The 21,899-nt window shown below is 41.3% G+C and overlaps 1 protein-coding gene and 1 long non-coding RNA gene across 8 annotated transcripts in view; one reads left to right on the forward strand and one right to left on the reverse strand.

Annotated features, from left to right (window-relative positions):
- The window catches only part of Srgap2 (SLIT-ROBO Rho GTPase activating protein 2), a 243,207-nt gene that overhangs the window by 20,766 nt on the left and 200,542 nt on the right, over positions 1-21,899 (reverse strand). For all 6 annotated transcript variants that reach the window (XM_020180689.2, XM_020180688.2, XM_074048480.1 and 3 more), the window contains 5 exons: positions 20,196-20,220; positions 14,102-14,162; positions 7,812-7,889; positions 6,824-6,958; positions 4,982-5,087 (listed from right to left, as the gene is read on the reverse strand). In XM_020180689.2, coding sequence (XP_020036278.1) covers positions 4,982-5,087; positions 6,824-6,958; positions 7,812-7,889; positions 14,102-14,162; positions 20,196-20,220 — 405 coding nt within the window. The remainder of the gene's footprint in view (positions 1-4,981; positions 5,088-6,823; positions 6,959-7,811; positions 7,890-14,101; positions 14,163-20,195; positions 20,221-21,899) is intronic.
- Positions 11,508-21,164, forward strand: LOC141413964 (uncharacterized). 2 transcript variants are annotated; one of them, XR_012439024.1, is made up of 3 exons: positions 11,508-11,563; positions 18,340-18,627; positions 21,018-21,164. It is a non-coding gene; the product is annotated as an uncharacterized lncRNA (long non-coding RNA). The 2 variants fall into 2 exon arrangements; XR_012439025.1 differs by having other exon boundaries at positions 18,474-18,627.

The raw sequence follows: 21,899 nt of genomic DNA on the forward strand, positions 1-21,899 counted from the left end.
AAATTTTCCTAATTGACTTAAACTCCCCTTCTTTTGTGCATCTTGACAAAGTTTGGCCCTATGTTCAAGAGCCAAGGCTCAATGGAGGAACAAGACAGTCAGGCTTGGTGTGGGAAATTTACTTTCCATCATGCACTTTTCTGGATTTTTGACTTTTTGATGTATGCATTAATTGGTTTGGTTAAATTTAAAAGAAAATAAAGCACCCCAAAGTTCTTAAAGTAAAGAAGACTTGTTTTTTTGAGTCCTGGCTATATTGTTTTGTTCTAGGTTATTATAAAATTCATTTTATAAGGTTCTATCATTTTACATTGTTCATTTTTCATTATAAAATGGGAGAAACTGTTTATCTCCTTTATGATGCTATTAGGAAGATGAAATGAGATAATATATACACAGCATTTAGCACTCTAAGTGGTGTTCAAATATTTTCTGTAATTATAATATTCCATTTGTTTTTTTGATAGAGGATCCTCCATTCTTATATGGAAGGAAGGGCTGCTGACCTTGGCAGTAATTAATTTAAAGTATTCATCCTAAGAAACTGAGGCCTTTAGGTCCTTAAATTAAACCCTCAAGTCCCCAGATAGAGCACTAAGCTTTGGACAGACTGGTTTTCCTTTTTTCTTTGGAGGTACTGTCTTGTGCATGCAAGACAACCATTCTGCCATGGAGCCACACCCTCAGCCCCAACTTTAGGTCTGAAAGAGATAAAGAAAGGCTCTGTTATTGGCCAAGACCTCAGGAAAAACCATGGAGTTGAGGATCTCTGGGTCTTTAAACCCTTCCACAGGATGAGGCCCCACAACCCTCCCCTGACTCCCTCAAGGTTCTCTCTAAGCAACAAGAAGGGAAAGTTAATTCTGCTGATTCTTTCTGGTGGTCCTCCAAAGGCATTCACTTACTTCCCTTCCCCATCTCCCCTCCCACATCTACCAACTGGCTTGCCTCTGCCCTTTATGCTCTTCCTTCCTTCCTGTGTGGTAAACCCCATCATACTCTCACCTCAAGAGTACTATTCCGGCCATTGTCCTTGTTCTTTCCTTCATCATCAGTTTTCTTTTCTACTGGGTCATTCCCACAAGTACACAATATGCAGTAATACCTCCCATCTTAAAAAAAAAAAAAAAAAAACCCTCTAGTAGCCCTGGGTCCACAGCAGCCTACTGTCCCATTTCTCTGCTCCTCTTTCAAAGTTGTTTGAAATGCCTAATGTCTCTGTTTTCTCTTCTACCTCTACTGTTATGGACTGGATTGCATCCTCCCAAATTCATGTGTTGAAGCTCCAATAAGACACAGGGCCTTTAAGGAGATAATTAAGTTTAAATGAGATCCTATGGGTGGAGTCCTAACCTAATAGGACTGGTGTCCTTATAGGAAGAGAAGGAGATACCACAGCTCTCCCTGGGCATGCACAAAGGAAAGAAAGACCATGTGAGGACACAGTAGGAAGGTGGCTGACTACGAGTCAAGGAGAGAGGCCTCACCAGGAGCCAACCCTGCTGGCACCTTCAACTTGGACTTCCAGCCTCTAGAACTGTGAGAAAACAAATCTCTATTGCTCAAGTTACCCAATCTGTGGGATTCTGTTATCACAGTCAGAGTAGATTAAATCATCTTCCTTCTCTCATTCCTCACTCCCTTTATTGTGTTACAATTTAGCATTGTAACTATTTTAAAGTACACAGCTCAATGGCAATGAGTATGTTCATAAAACTGTGCAACCATTATCACTGTCCAGTAACAGAACATTTCCATCACCCCAAGAAGATCCTTGTATCCACTAAGCAGTCACTTTTCAATCCTTTTCACAGCCCCTGGCTATCATCCACCTACTTTCTCTTTCTATAGATTGGCCTATTCTGGACATTTCACATAAATGGAATTACCAGTATGTACTCTTTTATGTGTGGGTTCTATCACTCAACATAATATTTTCAAGGTTCATTATGTTGTAGCATGTGTCAGTAGTTAATTCCACTGTGTGGACCACATTTTATTTATGTATTTATTTTTGCAGTATTTGGGTTTGAACTCAGGGCCTCATGCTTGGTAGGCAGGCGCTCTAACACTTGAGCTACTCCATCAGTCCTGCATCCACACTTTGAGCTTGGAAGCAGAACCTCTAGAACTCGAGCCTTCAGTGAGACCAGAGCCCTGCCCCAACACCGTCACCACAACCTCATGAGTCCTTGGACTAGAAGGCCCAGTTACATTGCACCTGGAGTGCCAACCCATAGAAACTGAGATATTAGTTTACATGGTTCCTTGAGATTGAGGATGCATACAATCCAACAATAAACTTTAGTTAAGAATAAAATGCACACCCCCTGCACTTGCAGCAATGAAGGAGAAGGGTCCTGAAAGTACGGGCCCTGGCAAAGTCTCCATCAGGAACTATCTGCCAACTATTGTCACACTGTTGTAAGTACTCATCTTCCTGTGGAAATGGTCTTCTTTACCACCATATCTTGCATTCTATTAATTATTTCAGGAAATACTGTGATTATTAATGTTGCATTTTTTCAATGTAACACTTTGATGAGCAAATCAATCTTTTTTTCAATTGGATAAACAACAAAACAAAGCAAATTTGATCACTGGAATTGATGCAATTTCCATGTTGTCTTTAATAATGGCCACTACCTCCAGCTCTGTATGAGGCAATTGTCCCTCCTCCTCCGCAGGCCCAGAAAGAAGGCGTGGTGACTGTATTTTTACACACAGGCATTCCAAGATCGCCCAGCTCCCTTCACCCCCATTTGACCACCACTATCATGCTCCTTGGTCATGGGGGACAAACTAAGATCAGGCTAAGGGCAGGTATGGTCAATGAGGTCAGATGTAACTGGTGGCCCTGAGGGGACTGACTAATCAGATAGCAATGAGCAGAGTTTCCTGGCTGAATATAAACACCCTGTGTGAGTCATCAGGGATTTAACTCACAGGCAGTTGTGGGATGCTGAGTCAGGACTTGGCCAATGCATGAGGAAGACATAGCCTCATGGAGGAGGCTCTGGAACCAAGATCCTCCAAAGCTTTACAGGGCTGGCAGAAGAGCTGTGTGATGATGTGGGGGATCCCAGAAAGATCTCAGGCATCTGCTAAACCAGAGGCCTGTGAGGCCAGGCTGACCTTGAACTTGTAAGCAAGACTTTATCTTCACAAAGAAATATGAGCTAAAATACTCTGGCCTCTTGGTTTACCTTTTGCTATTCATGTTTTGATGGACTTATAGATACAGAGAACTTTCTCAACTATATAAAAACCTTTGAAACCAGAGTGATGACAGATGACAAATGAAGTCATCCTTGGGACTTGGGAATCACAGGGAGGGTGGGGATGGTGGTGAAATGAGGAGTGCCTATTCCAACTATGGGGCAGTCTTGACTGTAGGGAATTGCTGCACATCATAATTGCAGGTCTGATCTAATAACTTTTCAAAAGAAGCCAGAATTCTACATTTTTAAAAAGCAGAATTCCAGCTAGGCACAGTGGTATGCATTTATCATCCTAAGCTAAGTGGGAGGCTAAGATTGGGAGGATCCCAGTTCCACGTCAGCCCAGGCAATACAGTCTATGAGATCCCTGATCTCAACAGAAAAAAGCTAGACACGGTGGTGTGAGCCTGTCATCCTGGTGATGGTGGTTAAGTGTAAAATAGGAGGATCGTGGTCCCAGGCCAACCTGGGGAAAAAGCAAGACCCTATCTCTAAAATAACCAGAGTAAAAATGGCTAGAGGAGTGCCTCAAGCAACAGAGTACCTATCTAGCAAGAATGAAGCTGAGTTCAAACCCCAGTACTGACCAAAAGAAACAAAAAAGCAGAATCCCCAAATAGTTAAATGTTGTTTCAAGGTTTTTGAGACACAGTGGAACTGAAAAAAGAGCACATTTAGGCACCTTTGCTGTGGGTGCTGGGGGAGAAGTTCCAGGGAGAACAAAGTACAGGTAGAAGGACCTGAGAGGGGTCTTTCTTGTTGCCTATACTACCATGTAGAGCTTGCCCCAGGCACACTGGTTGGATAAGAAGCCCCATCTAAGGCCATGGCCCCTTTGGGCCTTAGCTTTTTCTTTTAGCATGTTCATACCCTGGGTAATCGGCTACACGCTAACACACGGGTGCCTCTCATACTGGTATCTCCACCCCAGGTTTCTCCCAGGGCATCAGAACCCCATGCTTACCTGCTTAAAATATCTACTTGGATGTCTAACTGGTACTTCAAATTACCCTGTCCTTGTCTTGGTCCCTTCCTCTATACGTTGTCTTCCCCAACTCTTTAAATAGCATTACCATATTTCTGTGCTCAAAAATGTAGGATTTCTCCCTTTCTTTATGTCAACACTATGTTCAAAATAGATTCTAAACTTGACCCTCCTCACTACCATCCTCCAGATTACAAATACCTTGGCCAGACCACATGATAACTTTGGAAAAAGTCTCCCTTCTCTTCACAGCCCTCTGCAGTAACTTCTCCACAAACCAGTCAGCAGGTTTGAAAATAAATAAATAATATAACACTCTTCTCCTTAAAATCTTCCAATCACTTCCCAAATCCAAATACACCATGACTCTCATATCTTGAATGTCCCCATGGCCCACTTTTCACCTCAGTGAGGCTGCTGCTTGTACCCTGTCTTCTCTGAGAGGACTTAGCTGAACCTCCTGTCTAAAGTGGCTCTCCTTCCCTTCACCTTCTGCCCCCATTCATACTTCTGCATTCCATCTCCTTCTTTTCTTAAGCACTTATTCCATCTGATGTGTCTATTATTGTCTAGTCCCTTCTTTGAAACACAGACTAAATGCTATCAAGGCTTTTCTCTCTCATTTAACAATGTATTCTTACAGCACAGCACTGTGGCCAACACGCACCAGAAACTCAATAAATATCTGGGATGAATGAACAGACATAGGTTCATACAGAACCCTCAGTGGCCAAAGCTGAGGTAGATCCAGTTGTTCACTGAGAAGGCTACTCACTGACTGAGAAAGGCAAAGAGGTATCTCATGATAATCAGAGTAGTTTTGGGCAGGACCAGAAGGACTTTCCGGATGTGCAGAGCTCTCTCCTGCAGGTTGTCCATTGCTGAAAGAAGAAAGCAATGTGTTATTCTCTGTTGTGACTGCAATCCCAGGAAGCCCTTATTACCGGCAAGTGCAACAAAGAGAGCAACAGATTAAGCCCACACACAGCACTGGTGCACAGTGACAGGATTTTCCAGGTTTCTCCTCAGGGCAGGGCTGCTGCAAGAAGGCACAAGGTATGCCTACCTTGGAGTTGGAAATGTTCCCCCCTAGTATCTACCATCCTCTCATTCAAATACCCACAGATGAGCTGATCATAAATTTGTCATGGCTGCCCAATACCCAGCTCTGGAGGGCCCACATCTAGGAGGAACAGAGACTATGCACATCCTGTCCTGCCCATATGGTCACCTCCTTCCCTAGACTGGTCTGGCTTATTTTCCTTCCCTTATCTGAAGTAGGTATGAGTAGAGTACAGCCAGGGGTACAAGATGACAGGTCCCTGGGTAAGTAATAATATTTGGAAGAAGATGAGAGATATTTCCTAACTTGTGTTATGGACAGGTTAGGTATAGGTATGGCTTTATGCCTAGAGCCTCCATTATGGGCAGCCTCACAATTCCACAGTGTACTATATGGATACTGTCATTTTCTGTGAGTGCCTTTATATGAAAAAGAAATGGGAAGTAGCAAGAATATATCTCTAGGGGATAACTGGCTAGCCAAGTTTCCCCACAACAGACTCCCACAAATAGTGGTCAACAAACAAAGCAAGAAGGCTAGCTTCCTGAGTGCTCTGGACCTTTCTCAGAACTGAGAGAGGGACAAATATTCAGGACAAACACTGAGTCACACTGAAAACCCAGTGGGCACAAAGGCCTAGTGGACTTAGAAAGAAGGATTTTCTCTCCAATTCAAAGGCATCGCTCCCTTCAGCCTCTGGGGCCATCATTCAGATGGGGTTTGCTTCCAAGATGAACTGATATTAATCCAAGTTTCTATGGGCTGTATTCCATGGAAACAAGTGGGCTGGGATGTAGCTCGGTGGTACAGCATGCACGAGGCCCTGGGTTCGATCCCAGCACCAAAAATGAAAAAAAAAAAAAAAAAAAAAAAGACCTCTCCTCCTCCATGGCAACAAGTAATGGGATATTTCAGTGTCATGAGCTAAATCAAATAGCTAGGGATATGTTTTCAGACCCCAAGTTTTAGAGGAAGGGGCAGAGAACCCCTAAAACAGGAAATATAGATCTCTCTCTGGGAAAACACCATTTGACTACTTTTAAATGTGCAGAGAGCTTTTCTTCTTAGAGAACACATATGAACACATCTAGCAAGTACGTAAGTTGGCCATGTTTAAAGCAACAAGCAGGAAACGTTTCTAATACTTATGCTTTTCCCTTAGTACCTTGAAAAGCCCAGGCACTAATGGATAAGCTTCAAATAACTAAAAAGACTTGGTCCTATGGATAAATATAATGGCATCTTATTAAAAGAAGGTAAAGCCAAGAGAAGCAAAGCTGTTTATGACTGAGGTGAGCCAGGAGAAAGAAAAGCCAGGAGTCCTCACTTGGGGTCCTAGACTCTTACTGGAAAGTCATTCTTCCTCTTGACTCCCTCATCTTAATAAGGGATGAAAAAGTGAAGACAAGAAGGATAAACTCACTGGAGAAAATGAAAAAAGGAAAACTTCACTAGAAAACTTATGAGGAATCAAAGAACTCCAAGGAAATTTCTAATCTTTTGCTGCCAGGTACAGTGGCCTAAGAGCCAGTGTGAGGCCAGGATGGTACTTACTGACACAGGCCATCAGGTCATGGAAGATGTCCTTGGGGAAGAGTGGATGTTCCAGCCCCCGGAAGTAAAGCTTCAGGACACCAGCTATGGAGTCCATGTCATGATCATTCTGGTCCCCAGCCAGAGGGTCCTCTCCTGAGAATAAGCAACCCCCCAAATTAAAGACCGTGAGAAAGGCAAAAACACATAAGATGAGGCAGAAGTGGTGGGGAAGGGGTGACCTATTTATGTCCTTGTCCCACTCCATCAGCTCTCTGCTCAGCACAGAGGGCATGAGTGGGGCAGCCCAAGAGATAGATAAAGTACAGACAGCTCAGGCTTGGGGCCATTCCCTGTGGGCTGGGGCTGGGCTATAGAAATTGCCTCTCTCACAAGAATAATGAAATCAGGCTGGGACCAAGCCCTAGGGGAGGAAAATGAGGCCAAGGAGGCCAGCTCCTCTGACTAGCTCTTACTCCTCCTGACCCACAACAAAGGACACCTACTTATAAGAGAACAATCATGCTGGAGCTCCCTATGGAAAATTTCATATCAGATGTAATAAGATTTAATAATAGGACCAACCTCAAATTGAAACTATATATATCCATTACAGTGATGGAAACTGCCAAAGCTTGCCTATTACCTTAACAGCCCACAAGATAATAAATGGGCTATGATGAACAGGCACATTAGCCTTGATATTAATTGCCACCAAGGGTTCCAGATGAGGACATAAACCGCCTGGATATCATAGTTAACTTCTTGGGTTTGGGCAGATCATCTGCAGGAAAGAGGCAGGGTGGGTGGAGCTGAGAAGAAAGGAACTGGGACATGCCCTGGCATCTCCCTGCATATGTAGTATAGAGTGTGCAGAGAGAGCAGGTGCCTAGCTAAAGAGGGAAGCAAACTGGCTTCTAAGCTCCAGGGACTTCTCAGGGGAAAAAAGTGGAACCAAGACCCCAGAAGGCTGGCAAACATTTGGCCTTATCTTCAACTGTCCCCTCACCTCTCTCAAAAGCATTTTTGATGTCATTCACTTCCACCTGGGATCCAGACACCCGGAAAATTCCTTCATGCTGTAGTCCTAGAAATACACAAGGAAAAGTGATCAAGGAGAAGAAAAAGTTAAGTTCACAACAATAGTGCCAAGCTTTTAAGTGTCAAATACATAGCAGTGTGCATTTAAGCACCCTATCTCTCTTCTTTTTCAGACCAAAGAAGAAAAACACTAGCAGGGATATTAGGGAAGTCACTGGGATGATTGTGAAACATTAGCCTAAAGAAAGTTCCATGTCAGACACTTAACGGAAGGGATGTCTACAGTTGGCTTCTTTTGTGACTCCAAGGGAGGCTACTGGGCAAGTGAATTTCCCCTCCCTTTGCCCCTCTGGAGCAAAAGGGAAGTAACATTTCTGCTTTCTTGATCCAAAGTCAAGAGTAGGAGATTCAGTCCGGCAGGCAAGACATTAGGTACCATTAGAGGAGCTTCATAAGATCTGAGGTTATAAATTATTTTTTAAGCTGTTTTCACACTGTTCCACTATCCTAGGGGACAATACTGGTGAAAGAGAGAGGATGCGAAAATAAAAGTGATTGGGCAACAGATAGCATTGCCAGCCACTGTGCTAGGCACTGGTCCCTGACTGCTGCTTTGCTCTAAAGAAAACATCGGGAATATTACACTTATGATACTATGCACAAAAACTTTTGTCTTCTTGGATTTTGTCAGAGTAGAAATGATCATGAAAAACAATGCTTGTATAGTGATTGCTGTAAATAAGAGCTTCTATATAAATAAAGCACTTGGTCCCCACAATAAGTGGTAACAGGGTCAGATTTAGCAGTAACCCTATTATCTGGACGTGAGTACTGATAAGTGATGACCAGCCTTCAGCTATATAGCTAATAAAACAAGGGACAGGACTCAAACCTTGAACTTTTGGCTATAATCGTGAATTCAGTCCTTAAGGCCAGACTTGTGGGGCCTATTAGCATACAAGTCCAGAAAGTGTGGAAGCCATACTTGCCAGTCTGGAACTAAACATGGCTTCCAGTTATCACCACACATGCAATTGCAAAACCAGTGAGAAATCCAGTGATGGGGGCTGGCGGAACTAGCATCTCTACTGCAGCAGGACTACCCATACTTTCTTAGGAGCCTTGAGTATCCTTGGGCAATTTTGACCTTGGGCATTCTGTCAAAATCCTTCTGTGGTAGTGTAATTCTTTAAAAAACTTGACATGTCAAGAGAAACCTCAAATTTATTCTAGGAAAACAAAGCAAAATAATGCTACATTTTGCTGTTTTGGGGGTCACCCTCTCAGTGAGGGGCAGCTGGATTCAATCAGCTAGACCTATGGAGGTAAACCATGTAGACTAGGACTGAAATGGCCGAGTTTGATCGAAGTGGCTTTAAGAAACAAGTGGAGGGAATGTGATTACCTAGCTTGTAATAAGACTTAAGTTGTCTGCTCCGCTAAGGGAATCTCCAGCATATTCCTTACAGAATGGCAGACATCATTAAAATCCCATTAATACCAGATAGCAGGATCATATTAGTTATCAAATGGGATACAAGACCCAGATAATGTTGTTTAAATACAGAACGTAAATAATGAATTCTGTGACAGAAATAGCCACATCCCCAGTGACTTGTCAGAAACAGTAAGGAAATGGCATCTCATGGACCAGCTATTCATTGTGTTCTAGCCAGTGAAGCACTGAGAGAGGGTCACCTTGATGCTTTGGGATAAGTGAGATCACCAAGGAAACAGCTCTGGGCACAACACAAGAAGAAATGAGCTTGCTAGAAATTAGGCAAGAGGCCTGAAATACCCTGTGCTCTATTTTGGTCTGTTCTCTGGTTCCCCTGGAGAAAGAATGCTCAGAAGAACCACTCTGTGTTCCTGCTCAACAGACAGAATCTTTACAGTGTTTGATGTGATGATTCTGAGAGCAGAAGCAGTTAAGTTTTCCAGAAAGGAACAGGGAAAACCATTGGCTTTGTATTACAATGCAGGTAAATCCTCATATAACCAAATAACACTCCATGATCTTTATTTTTCACTTTTCCTCAGGGCACATGAACATGAAAGTATGGAATCCACTGGACTTGAGGATGTTACTTGGAAATAGCACAAAACTTTCCGATTTGTGCCAGATCCAGCTATTGCTGAGAGTGGCTTTCCTAGGTAATTCTTGAAGTAACTGTTACACTGGTCACCTCATCTTCCCTTCCTCATGAAAATGATGGGTTTATCTTTCATCATGATTCAGTTTCAGTGGTTCCTCCTCCTGTAAGACTTCCTGGATTAACCTGGCCACCATAATAGAGAAGGCTCAGTTTTGTCATCTATATAATGGGAGCTGTGTATTTACCCTTCCAGGGGACAAGAAGATATAAAGGATAGGAAACTTTCTAGCATTTGGTGGCCAATAGGCTATTTTGAGAATAACAAACATTATGTGTGCTATCCCTATTAAATGTACACACATAAAAATTTTAATCAGTTTTTTTTAGGGAGTAGTTCATGAATACCTTGAACCTCTATATTTGGCAAAAACCAAAAACAAAACAAAAAAACACCTCATTTTAGCTGAGTAACTTTTTTTTTGAGCAGCTACTATGTCCTAAGATTTAAAAAAAAGATTTGCTTAATCCTAAAATATACACAAAATAATTTCGAAATTGCTAACCCACACTTCTTGATTAAAAACTACTAACCACTGTGCAACATTTGTTTATAGTTCTTTTTGTCTTTAGACTAATAGCATACAGTCAAAATACTGTTTTTCAAAGTTACTTGGTTAGTTATTTTTTTCCTCATTCTCCTTCAATGTGGTATTCATTTGTAATACAATACATATTATCATTTGCATTCCATTTTGGGTTTTATATGCATCCTATTTTTATTTATATGTTTATTTATCTTTTGAATATGGGAAACAGAAATGTAGTTCTCAAAGTCAAAACTACAAAAGGGTAAACTCAAGAGAAATGCTACTCCTGTCTTATTTCTCACTGTCCCATTCTTTTCATCTGCTTCCTACCCATTTTCTGTAATAGCCAATAAAATATTACCTTCTAGATTAATTTTTCCTATATTGTTTGTAGCAATGAGAAGTATATATTCTTATACATTTCTCCTTACACCAAAGGTAATACACTGTAGACAGGTTTATGTATTTTGTTTTTCACCTTCAAAATATATCCTGGGTGGGGGTGGGTGGCCCAAATAATGTTACACATGTGTATAAACGTAAAAATGATAAAAAAAAATTTTTTAAATATATCCTAGAAATCTTTCCATATCAGTTCATGGAAATCTTCCTCATCGTCTCTTCACAGCCATGTAGTACTCCAATGTATGGATGGACCCATGTTTTCTCAACCATTCTTCTATACATGGGCATTTAGATTGCTTCTACTATTTTGCAATTACAAACAACACTGCAGCAGATAACCTTGTGCATATGTATTTTTATATTGTTAGAGGTGTATGTGTACCTCCAAGGTAAATTCCCTTTAGGAATTTTACTGCTAGATTAAAAGGTAAGTGAGTATGAAGCTTTGTCAAGATTTTTTTTTTTTTTTTTTTAGTATTGCTGGTGTTTGAATGTAGGGCCTCCTCTTGAGCCACACCCCCAGCCCTTTTTTCTTTAAATTTTTTTGGTGGAATTTAGACAACACATTTTTGTCTACGCTGGCTTTGGATTGCAATCCTCCTACTTCTGCCTCCCAGTAGCTGAAATTACAGGTAAGTACCACCATACCCAGCTTGTTTGTTTAGACAGGGTCTTACTAACTTTTTATCTTGGGTGGCCTCAAACCAAAATCCTTCTATCTCAGCATTCTGAGTAGCTGGGATTACAGGTGAGTTTTGTTAGATATTGTCAAATTCCCTTCTAAAAAGATTATACCAGTCTACATTCCCATTAGCAATGCATGAGTCTGCCTGTTTCCCCAGTCTCACCATGAGCTAAAAGTATGAACTTTTGTCTCTTCATGCACTGTGACTGCACAGGGGTAGAGATGGGTATGTTTAAGACACAGTATCTGAAGCCTGTCACTCCTTAGCTAACACCACAGCTACCACTCTAGTTTAGACTACCACCATGTCCTTCCTGGCCTACTGTAGTAGCTTCCTGTGTTTTTCTTCTGTCTTATCTCCATAAGCAGCCAGGAATCCTTTAAAAAAGATGATTCATGGCTTCCTGTGTCATTCAGAATGAAACACAAATGCCTACCTTAGTCAACAGAGCCAGAAGAAGTCTGGTCTATGGCCTTTACTCTCTGCTCCAGTCATGCAGGCCTCCTATGTGCTATTCTTTGCATATGTCAACAGTCTCTGCACTTTGTGTCCCCTTCCCCCAAGATACTCTTGCCCAGATATACACACAGCTCACCACTCACAACTCTGTTCAAATGTCACCTTCTCAGAGGAGGCCTTTTCTGAACCCATCATTTAGAATGGTGTGCCTTCTCCATTCTCTACCCCTCATCTTGCTTTACTTTTTTTCATGACAGACACCAACACTTGAAATATGCATGTGAATTTATTTCTTACTGACCAATTGTTCATCTATTGTCCTTAAGTTAAGTTCAGGAGGACAGAAAGTTTTTTTTTTTTTAACTGATACAAAATGAGCAATTGTGTGTGTGTGTGTATGTGTGTGTGTGTGTGTGTGTGTGTTGGTAGTACGGGCATTTGAACTAAACCCTTGCTTGCTTCCCACCAGAGAGAGAGAGAGAGAGAGAGAGAGAGAGAGAGAGAGAGAGAGAGAGAGAGAGTGTGTGTGTGTGTGTGTGTGTGTGTGTGTATAAAATGAATGAAATGTATGGATGAATGAATGAGAGTTCAGACCTTTCTATTGTCTTTTAGGCATAAATAATTCTTCTTCTCCAGAATTCATTTAACTTATCTTTGCCATCTACTTGACCACTAATAACTACTATCTTGTGAAATGTATTATTTTGCTATTCTGAATTACTGTCGCTTATCTTTTTATTTAACTTAAAACTTGCTTACTTATTTTATCCCAACTGCATCATAAAAGCCACTGATAAACAAGAACAGCGTATTACTCCTGTTTTTGTCTTCCTACTTGGCAGTGCATGGTGTTCAGCATTGATCAGGGGCTTGATAAATATCTGTTGTTTGTTCAGTAGTGATGTATACTGCTCTTACTTCAAGTGAATAGAGATAGAATTTAAAAATTACAGTGGATGGAAAATGGGATAAGTAGTAAGAATGCTAAAATAATCACTGTTCCAAAAATGGACCCAAGAGATGTCTCAGTTTATAGGGAGAATGGCAGGCAAGGGGAGGAAGAATGGTTGCCTTGGAATTTAGATTGGCAATACTTTATGTACCTCCTTAGCTCCAGGAAGATCATTCTGTCCCTCTTCTGACTGGCAGGCAGGACACTACCTAAAAACAATTTCTGATCCCAGTTCCTAGACATCTTCATGGCATCACTTCAGATATCCGTGCTTTCTAAACATTCTTATCCTTGGAAAAATCAATTCTCTGGCAATTATCTCCATCTCTAAATTCTGTCCAACCAGACCAGTAGCTGGTAAGGACTGGATTTATGAGATTTAACTTTGTACAAGCAGAAGGATTAGTGTGATCTGACTAAAGCTGAGAAGGAGCCAGCCCTTGCAGACTCTCAGATGTTGGATACAACTTTAGGACCAGTTACTAACTGAGCTCTCAGGGCCACATATTCAGTGAAACAAAATCAGAAGAAAGTCTGAATATTAGGAGGAATCAGTGCACCATTAGAGACAGAGTGGCTCAAGTGGTAGAGTACCTGCCTAGCAAGCACGAGGCCCTGAGTTCAACCTCTAGTATGGCCAAAAGAAAAAGAAAAGAATTGGAGTTGTTTCATACAACTCTGGAAAGAAAGTCAATGGGACAAAATGGTCAGTCTGTGCTATGACCATACAAAGGCTACACATGTAAAGGCTGTGACTAATGGTGAAACTACTGCTAACACGTTACATTCATACTTCCTCACATAGCAGCTGAAATTTAAAACTTAGTCTTGAGTGAGGAAAGGGTGTGAGGTAAGAATTGGTCATGGAATTTTAGGTCAAAATACATGTCTTTCTCTCAACATCTAGGTGTGGCCATTCTGAGGTAGCAAATACTATGTGAACAAATAAGATTTTATTTCTTTTCAGAGAATGTCAGGATGGGAAGGCAATCTCTATTCTTGCCCTACAAAGAATTCCTGGAAGTCCTTCCCAACCTTTGCACAAATATGGGCAAGGCTGTAATTCTGCTTACCGTGTCTGCTGATAAACCGGATACAGCTTTCTACCACCAAAGGAATTGTCTGGCTGGAGTCCTGAAAAGCCAAACAGAAACATGAGAACATGAGAATGGTCAAAAAGGGACAGTGGACTAGTGGGTAGTCCACAAAGAGGCATGTGACCTGTCCTCAAGCTCCGTGAAACAAAAACAGTACCACAAACTCGCAATGTCACACAGGCCTTAAATCCAGCACATCCTAAATGAAGCAGGTCAGCTTTTATCTACCAGCCCACCATCTGCACCCATCCAATCAATCAATACTGTCTCCTCAGCCTCCTAAATCCCTCATTTCTCTGTCTCTACTGCCACCAACCTAGCTTGATTCACCAATATCTCAATTCCCACCCTTGCCACCCTCTGGTCCACATTTCCCTTCCTTCACACAGTGTTTAGGCAATCTTTAAAAGGGCACATCTTATCATTCAAACCTCCAGAGGCTTCTCTTTGCTCTCCTCACAGCTGTGCATGCTCAGGATCCTATCTTTGCTTCTAGTGTTCTATTGTCTGCTCTTCTCTCTCATCTCTGCCATAGCCACACTGGCTGCTTTCTGCTCCTTAGATAACGTCCTCCTTTGCCATATAGCGACACATGAGTCGCTCCTGCCACTGACAGGCTCTCTTCAACCCTGACTGTGACTTAACTGTGGGAATGTAAATATCTGTTTGCATTTGTCACCACTGTAGCTCAGGCTCCACAATGGCAGATTCTACATCCAGGCCTGGGTGTCCAGTACTGGCCACGATGCTCTGATAGTTATACTCAATATCCATTGAAGGTCACAAAATGAATCAATGGGAGCTTCAAAAGAGGGTTTGTTTGGTGTAAAAGGTACAAAAAGGAAAGAAAAAGCAACTCTGGGGAAGTAGTGAAGATTACCTGATAATAAGAAAAGCAGGCCTCCTAGATTTTTGCCCTTTTGCCAAACAATCCTGCTCAAGTTACTTAACTTCTATGGGCTTCAGTTTGCCATCCACAAACCGAAGAGGGCATTGGTGGTGAGGAAATAATATGTCCTACTGGCAATGAACATTAGTGTCTACCACTTACAGAGGTGTTGAGTCATGTACTAAGTTCTTTACAAAGAATGGCCCTCATAACAACCCTACACAGTAGGAATTATTTTTATTCTCATTTGACAATAAGGAAATGAAGGCTTAGTGAGGTTAAGTAGCTGCTTATAGTCTCATTGCTTGTAAGTGGCAATACCAGGATTTAAACCCTGGCAGTTTCCTTCTAAGGTTCAACACGTTCCTACCACCCATATTGCATCTTAGGAGGTCAGCAACATTGCATACCAATTACTACTAAAAACCAGAAAAGTTTTTCTAATGCAGCTCCATGTACTATAATTCAGCTGTATAGAAGAAAAGACATCAAGCAGGAGGTCCAAAACCTAGCTAGAAAGAGTGTCAGACGTTCAGGATAGATTGGACTCTCTGGTGGGAAGCGCCTCTGTGCCTTTTGCCCATTTCAGAGGTTTGCTGTGTCCCTCCATTGGCTCTGAATTTCCAACTATAGTCATGGGATTTGGCTACCATTAGGGAGGCAGCTGGGTCTCACGAAGATGGACTGAGAGAAGAGCTGGCTTGGTCTCTAGCCCCCAAGCTTGCCAGGAACCAGGATGCTGCCAAAGGGAGGACTGAATATGCCAAGGTGGAACTGGAGTCAGGAAGGTATCAGTGACCCAAATGCTCATCTTTATAACCTCAAACCCATCTGCTTCCTCTAGCTCTCTGGCTACAGCAGCCAGTGTCCACCCTCTTGCCAACATCCTTGACTTCTGTCAGGTGATTCTAGAGAAAGAATATTTTTCCTCTCTTCCTTACTCTAATGAAGAAACTGGGTTCTACTATTAAAAGGGGAAAAAGCTCCAGTTTTTGGAGGGGTTTTTTTTTTTTTTCAGTAATAGGGTTTTTTTTTTTTTGTTTTTTGCTTTTTTTTTTTCAGTACTGGGGTTTGAACTCAGGGTAGAGCATTTGCTAGGCAGATGCTCTACCACTTGAGCCACTTTGCCAGTCCTTTTTAGTATTGAGTATTTTTAAGATAGGGTCTCACAAACTATTTGCCTGATCTGGCCTTGAACTACAATCCTCCTGATCTCTGCCTCCCGAGTAGTTAGGATTACAGGTATGAGCCACTGGCACCAGGCTTGGAGGTCTTTTTATGCTTACAGACTTCTATTGTTATGTTTTTCATTTATAAATAGTAGCAGAAGAGATGACAAAAATAGCAATATGAGAGTTTGTAAAGTTTTGCTTGTTCCAGATTTATATACAAAGACCTAGAGGAAGGAAGTTGGAAAGCTCAACAAGTTAACTTCAACAAGTTATGTGAATGCAAAATTCTGCTGGGATGTACAGAAATGGGTATCAGTAGTAAAATGAGGAATGTATAGTTAGCAGGAAAGAGGGCATTGAAGATATTAACTTGCATGTCTATGGTCTCCAACAGCACATTAGAAGTAGCCCAGAGGAAGAATCTGTGGCAGACAAGGATAGGCCAGAGACAACCTATCCTACTGCATGCTTCTTGTCCCCACTGCCCCAATGAAGTGTAAAACGATCCAATGGGAATAAACAAGGGACAAAGGCACAAAGGCTTTGGACACTCCTGGTATCTTTTGTGATGTTTCTAAATTGCAAGTGAATTCATTTCTCCTGTGGTGCCCCAAAGATCCACACTTCACCACCAACTTTGCACACAACTGACAGTTTCCACGTGTTTTCATTCACTGTCAGTTTAATTCTCTTGCTCACAGTATTTTTGGTCATATAATTTCAGTGTTCAAAGGGACCTTTAAGATCAAGCAAGTTAAATTCCCATCCAATCAGATTGCGGGAACTGGAAAGATAGTAGGCATAACTTGGAAAAGACAGGAGAGTAATGGTCCTGTAATTTGCAAAGGAAAGTAATCAGGAAGATGACCAAAGTGCCCAAGTATGCAGTGTTTGGCACTTCTTTCTTTTTCTTCTTTTTGATATTAATTGGGCACTTAAAATTTTTATTTATTTTTTAACTTATTTTTAACTGATAAAAACAAAATTGAACATATTGATGGGATGCTACATGGTGTCTTGATACGTGTGTACATCACGCAATAGTTAAGCTAGATCACACATCTTCTGAAACAGTCATCATTTCTTCATTGTGAAAACACTAAATTCTTTTCTCTCAACTTTCTCAAATATGTAATATATTATTGCTATTTATGGTCACCCTGTACAATAGCACACCAGAACATCTTACTACTGTCACTTACACCCTACCCACTTGACAATCTTTTCCTATTGGTTTGGCTTTACTTTTCCCTTTTCTTTCTTTTCCTTCTCCCTCCCTCTCTCCCTCCCTCCTTCCTTTCTCTCTCTCCTTCCTCCCTCCCTCCCTCTTTCTCCCTCTCCTCCTTTCCTCTCTTCTTTATTTCTGTTTTCTCATTTCTTATGAGTAAGAGCATTAGGGTTTTTGTTAGGTACTGACCTCTATTACATTTGTTAGATTCTGCTTTCACTGGGGAGAAAATACAAGTCTTAACTAGATATGAGTAATGAGAAAAAAAAAGTGTCAAAGATAAAATTTGGAGCCTTAGGAACTGTGAAGAATGGAGACTTCTCATTAACGGAAATAGAGAAGTTAGGGGAAGAGCTCAGGAAATGGAAGTGTGGTGGGGGAGGGTGCAGACTGACACTGAGGGTAGAAGGTGCTACCTCAACTTTTAAGCACAAATGTCCAATAAATCATGTAGTTAGATCCAAAGACTCAGGCAGGCAGGACTATATAATAAAAAGAAGCTTGGGGAAGAAGAGAAAGATTCATCTAGAAGAAAGAGTGACAAGGGAAGAAACATGGTAAGAACTCAAAACAGGCCTAAGTCTTGGGGAAAAGCCTAAATTAGAAGAGCAGAGAAAGTAAGACCAAGAAAAAAGGAATGCTGGACTTTAAGGGAACAACGACATTTGTAAGCAACAGTTGAGGTGCCGCCTTATTAAGAAATGTATATGATGGTTTGAACTGTCTTTATTGGGTCAAAAATGACTACAATCCATTAACCAATCTCAAAAATCCAAAAGCTACTGGATTCTTCAACTTGCTTAGCCAACTTGTCTAAAGAAACAAACACTGATTTCCTGGTTATTTATACAAGATTACTTATCTTCAAATTACTATTTTACTCTTCTGATGATCTTAGAAAACCTTTTTGCTGATCTATCATTAGATCTGAATTCCTGGAGAGAAACTGAGGCAGCAGAACAAAAACAAGGTCATTATTTGATTGAAGCTTATGGTATATTCTGGAACTTTTAGGCAAATCTAACACCAGGCAAACACACTTTGCCTGCAATTGCTTAGATACATCAAGATGCAAACCAGATGGGTGCTGTTCCCCTCGGATCGTGAACCTAACCAGGGGCACTTACCACCTGCCAAACTATGGGCTCCAGGTCCTGCAGCCAGAGCAGAAGCGGCAAAGCCCTCATACAGATGCACCATCTCCAAGCCGAAGGTCCAGTTTTATTTATTTTTATTTTCTTTGATAGTACTGGGGTTTGAACTCAGAGCCTTGCGTTTGCTATGCAGGAACTCTACCACTTGAGCCACACCCCCAGCCCAAGGTCCAGTTTTAGATCAGGAACTGAAAGCAACAAATTTCAAGTTCATTCCTATTGTTGGTATTAAAGGGAAAATGGCTTGCTCAGTCCTTAAGACATCCACCTATTAATTTAAAATGTAATAAATTGTCCTTGGGAGGTATTCCATTCCTCTCCAGTTTTAAGTCAAATTATAGGAGAAAAGGGAAGAAAGAAATAGAGGAACAGGAGGGAGGAGAGTTGTGATGGAATTTTTATCATTAAAAAAAAAATGTGTGGTGCATGCCTATAATCCCAGCACTGAGGAGGCTGAGGCAGGAGGATCACAAATCCAAGACCAGCCTTGGTCTACATAGTGAGATCCTATCTCAAGGGAAAAAAAGCAAAAAAAAAAAAAAAAAAAAGCAAATGCACCTGATGGTGTTCACATTAAAATGAAACCCAAAGTAGAAGGGAAATGAGGGAATAATGACAGCAAAGCTAAGTCAAGTGAGGCTGTGCCATCTGAGTTCCCTAGCTGGAAAATCCACTCAGCCAGAGCAGTCAGAGCCTAAAGAGGCTGCTGATGCTACAGAAAGCCTGTATCCTCTACATCTGATTATCGCCCTTTGGCTAGGGCCACTGAGAATTACCGAAAATGACTTTTTAAAGCCTCAATCAGATTTCCCCTGAGGAGACACAGATTTCTAGGCTTTCTCTACCACCTTCCTGCTAACTGCCTTCTGCAAAGCTCATACGAGCTTAGGGGATGCAAAATCATTTCAGTATTTGCCATAAAGTATAATTAGGAAGTCAATTTGCTACTGCAAAAAATACTTTAATTAATTTTTTTTAAACAAGCACAAGTGCTGTTTAGATTATCCACTGATGTGGAATATCCACACCACTGCTCTCTAAGATCCTTCCTATTATGGGTAATGAGAGCCGGGTGCCGAGTGGCAGATTTCAATATAACAGTGAAGATCATGTACAAAATCGCAGAGTTGAACAGCTCTTGCGTAGGCCAGATCTATCTCTGCATCATTAGCATATGTCAGGAATACATACATCTGGTAGGATGACCATGCTATAAGAAACAAAACCTACAAACTTAAAGCAAGATTGTCTGGTGTAGGGGATCAGCTGCTTTGAGTTACTGACATATTAGTACATACATAAGGAAGTGTGAGGCATATTTTGTGGTCTCCTGGAGAAGGATGCCATGGACAATTCTGGTAAAATCTGTCCCAGATAAACCAAACCTATAGTACGCAAGAGGGTAAATGGCTAAAGAGAAAAATAAGTCATGAAGTTCAGGGCCACTCTAATGAAAGTTAAATCTCTGATGTTGCTATAATCGTAACTAAACTATGATTAAAGGACATTCCAAACATAGGTGTGAAGTCGAGGTGAGCTTGTTCCATCCACAGTGGAGTTCCGTAAATGGTTGTGGGATGTACTTGATTTTCATGCCCAATCAGTCTGGCTCTTGCAGGGCTCTTACCTGTTTCCTCACAGTTGAGCTACGCCTTTGGTTGTTCCCACCGGACCAGAGAAGACCAATCCAAGAATAAGGAAGAAAAAGAAAAAATTGGAACAGAATGAGACAAAAAAACAATTCTTAAACCCAGAAATAAAGTTTTTATCATAAAAAAACAAATTGTATGGTAGTTAGTGAAACAAGTCACATTATTGAGCTCAGTTCCAGAAATGGCTAAAAGACTTCTAAGTTATAAAAGCACATAGGTCCCTGCTTTTAATGTCCATTCAAAATTCAAATAGGAGGGAACTGGCTCAATATGCAGTAAAAGAGATTTGGGTTAGACAGTAAGAAGACCTGTCTGCTTGCAAGGAAACTCAAACACCAAAAGATAACCAAAAGGTAACCAAGAGAAAGCATTCTCTTGGAAATCCTCAGAAAAAAAGAGGGAGGGCAATTTTTCAGGATTTAGAATGTAGGGCATCCAGACTGGAGGGATCTTTCTGGGTCTTCTGATAATGGTTTTCAAGCTGTAGTTAGCCTCAGAAGTCTTTTCTCAAAGAGAATCTGACTGAGAAGTTCAATACCCAAAACAAGGAGGGTAGCGCTACCCTTCTTTGTCAAGGTGGGATCAGGATCTGGTTGCTGGGCCTTGCTCTGCCTCTATTGCCAGCCTGCTCCTGAAGAACCTGTTTGAAATTCTATAGCTTCTCAGATTTAATGGAATACTCTTCATCTAGAAGAGGAATCTGATGTGCTGAGAGGGGAAAAGAGTGGCCCAAAGTGACGCACAGTGAAAAAACCCAGCAACAGGGAAGTTAACTCAGCTCTTTTCATTCTTTCCAGAGACTCAGGACCTTAAGTGACATTAGAGTATACCACCAGAAGACACGTCCCACAGAATTCCATTATCCTGGTTCCCTCCAGTCAAGACTGGTATATTAATGGGATCTTTGTTGTAATCCATAATGACAAAACAATAAAAGCCAAATGAAGCTATCTCTAAATAATGAGCCTATAATTGTAAATGGCCTCATGATTATTATGTGTTGGCAGATATCAGAGGTTGATATAATGGGCTAACCAGGCTCTCCAAGGAGTCCTGTCCATTAAAGCTTTCTCCAGTTAAATCAGTACAATTGTAGGCATTTGAGACTGTTGGCTTGCTTTCTACCAGCTCACGAGTTTTCTCATAGTAGCACCATGACTGGAAGGGAAAATATTTGCTAGGGTGAGAGAGGGAGGGAAGGTGGGGAAAGACTGGGAGGGTTGCATACTTGTACATCAGGCAAGGCTTCCTACCAATGCTATTTGGCAAGCCAATGTAATATAATATCTCATTATCCACCAACAGTACCTAATTAGTGGCTGTCATCTTTTCCATGCATAAAAAAATCTCAGGTTTAATACTATCTCCTGAGTTTTCTCTGGGCCAGAGACTTCTCAAGCCCACATGCTGAAATCTACCAGCTAAGGTTAGGTTATCAGGATTCTCCAGACAAATGCCTATTTTCTTTGCAATTGATGAGGCTTTTGGGAGTATCTGGGAGCACTTCAGCAAATGGTAACTCCCTTGATTTTGTTCTACTCGGCTCTTTTCCCAAGTGGCAGCAAACTCCATTGTCATTTGAGATGAGATGGGGTAGTAAGGCAAAGGAAAGGAAGGTGCCCCTGCCCCAGGTCTCTCCTTTGTAGTCATTCATTGTCTTTACAGCATAACTCTTTGCC

Source organism: Castor canadensis, chromosome 11 (assembly GCF_047511655.1).
Source record: "Castor canadensis chromosome 11, mCasCan1.hap1v2, whole genome shotgun sequence".
NCBI lineage: Eukaryota > Metazoa > Chordata > Mammalia > Rodentia > Castoridae > Castor > Castor canadensis.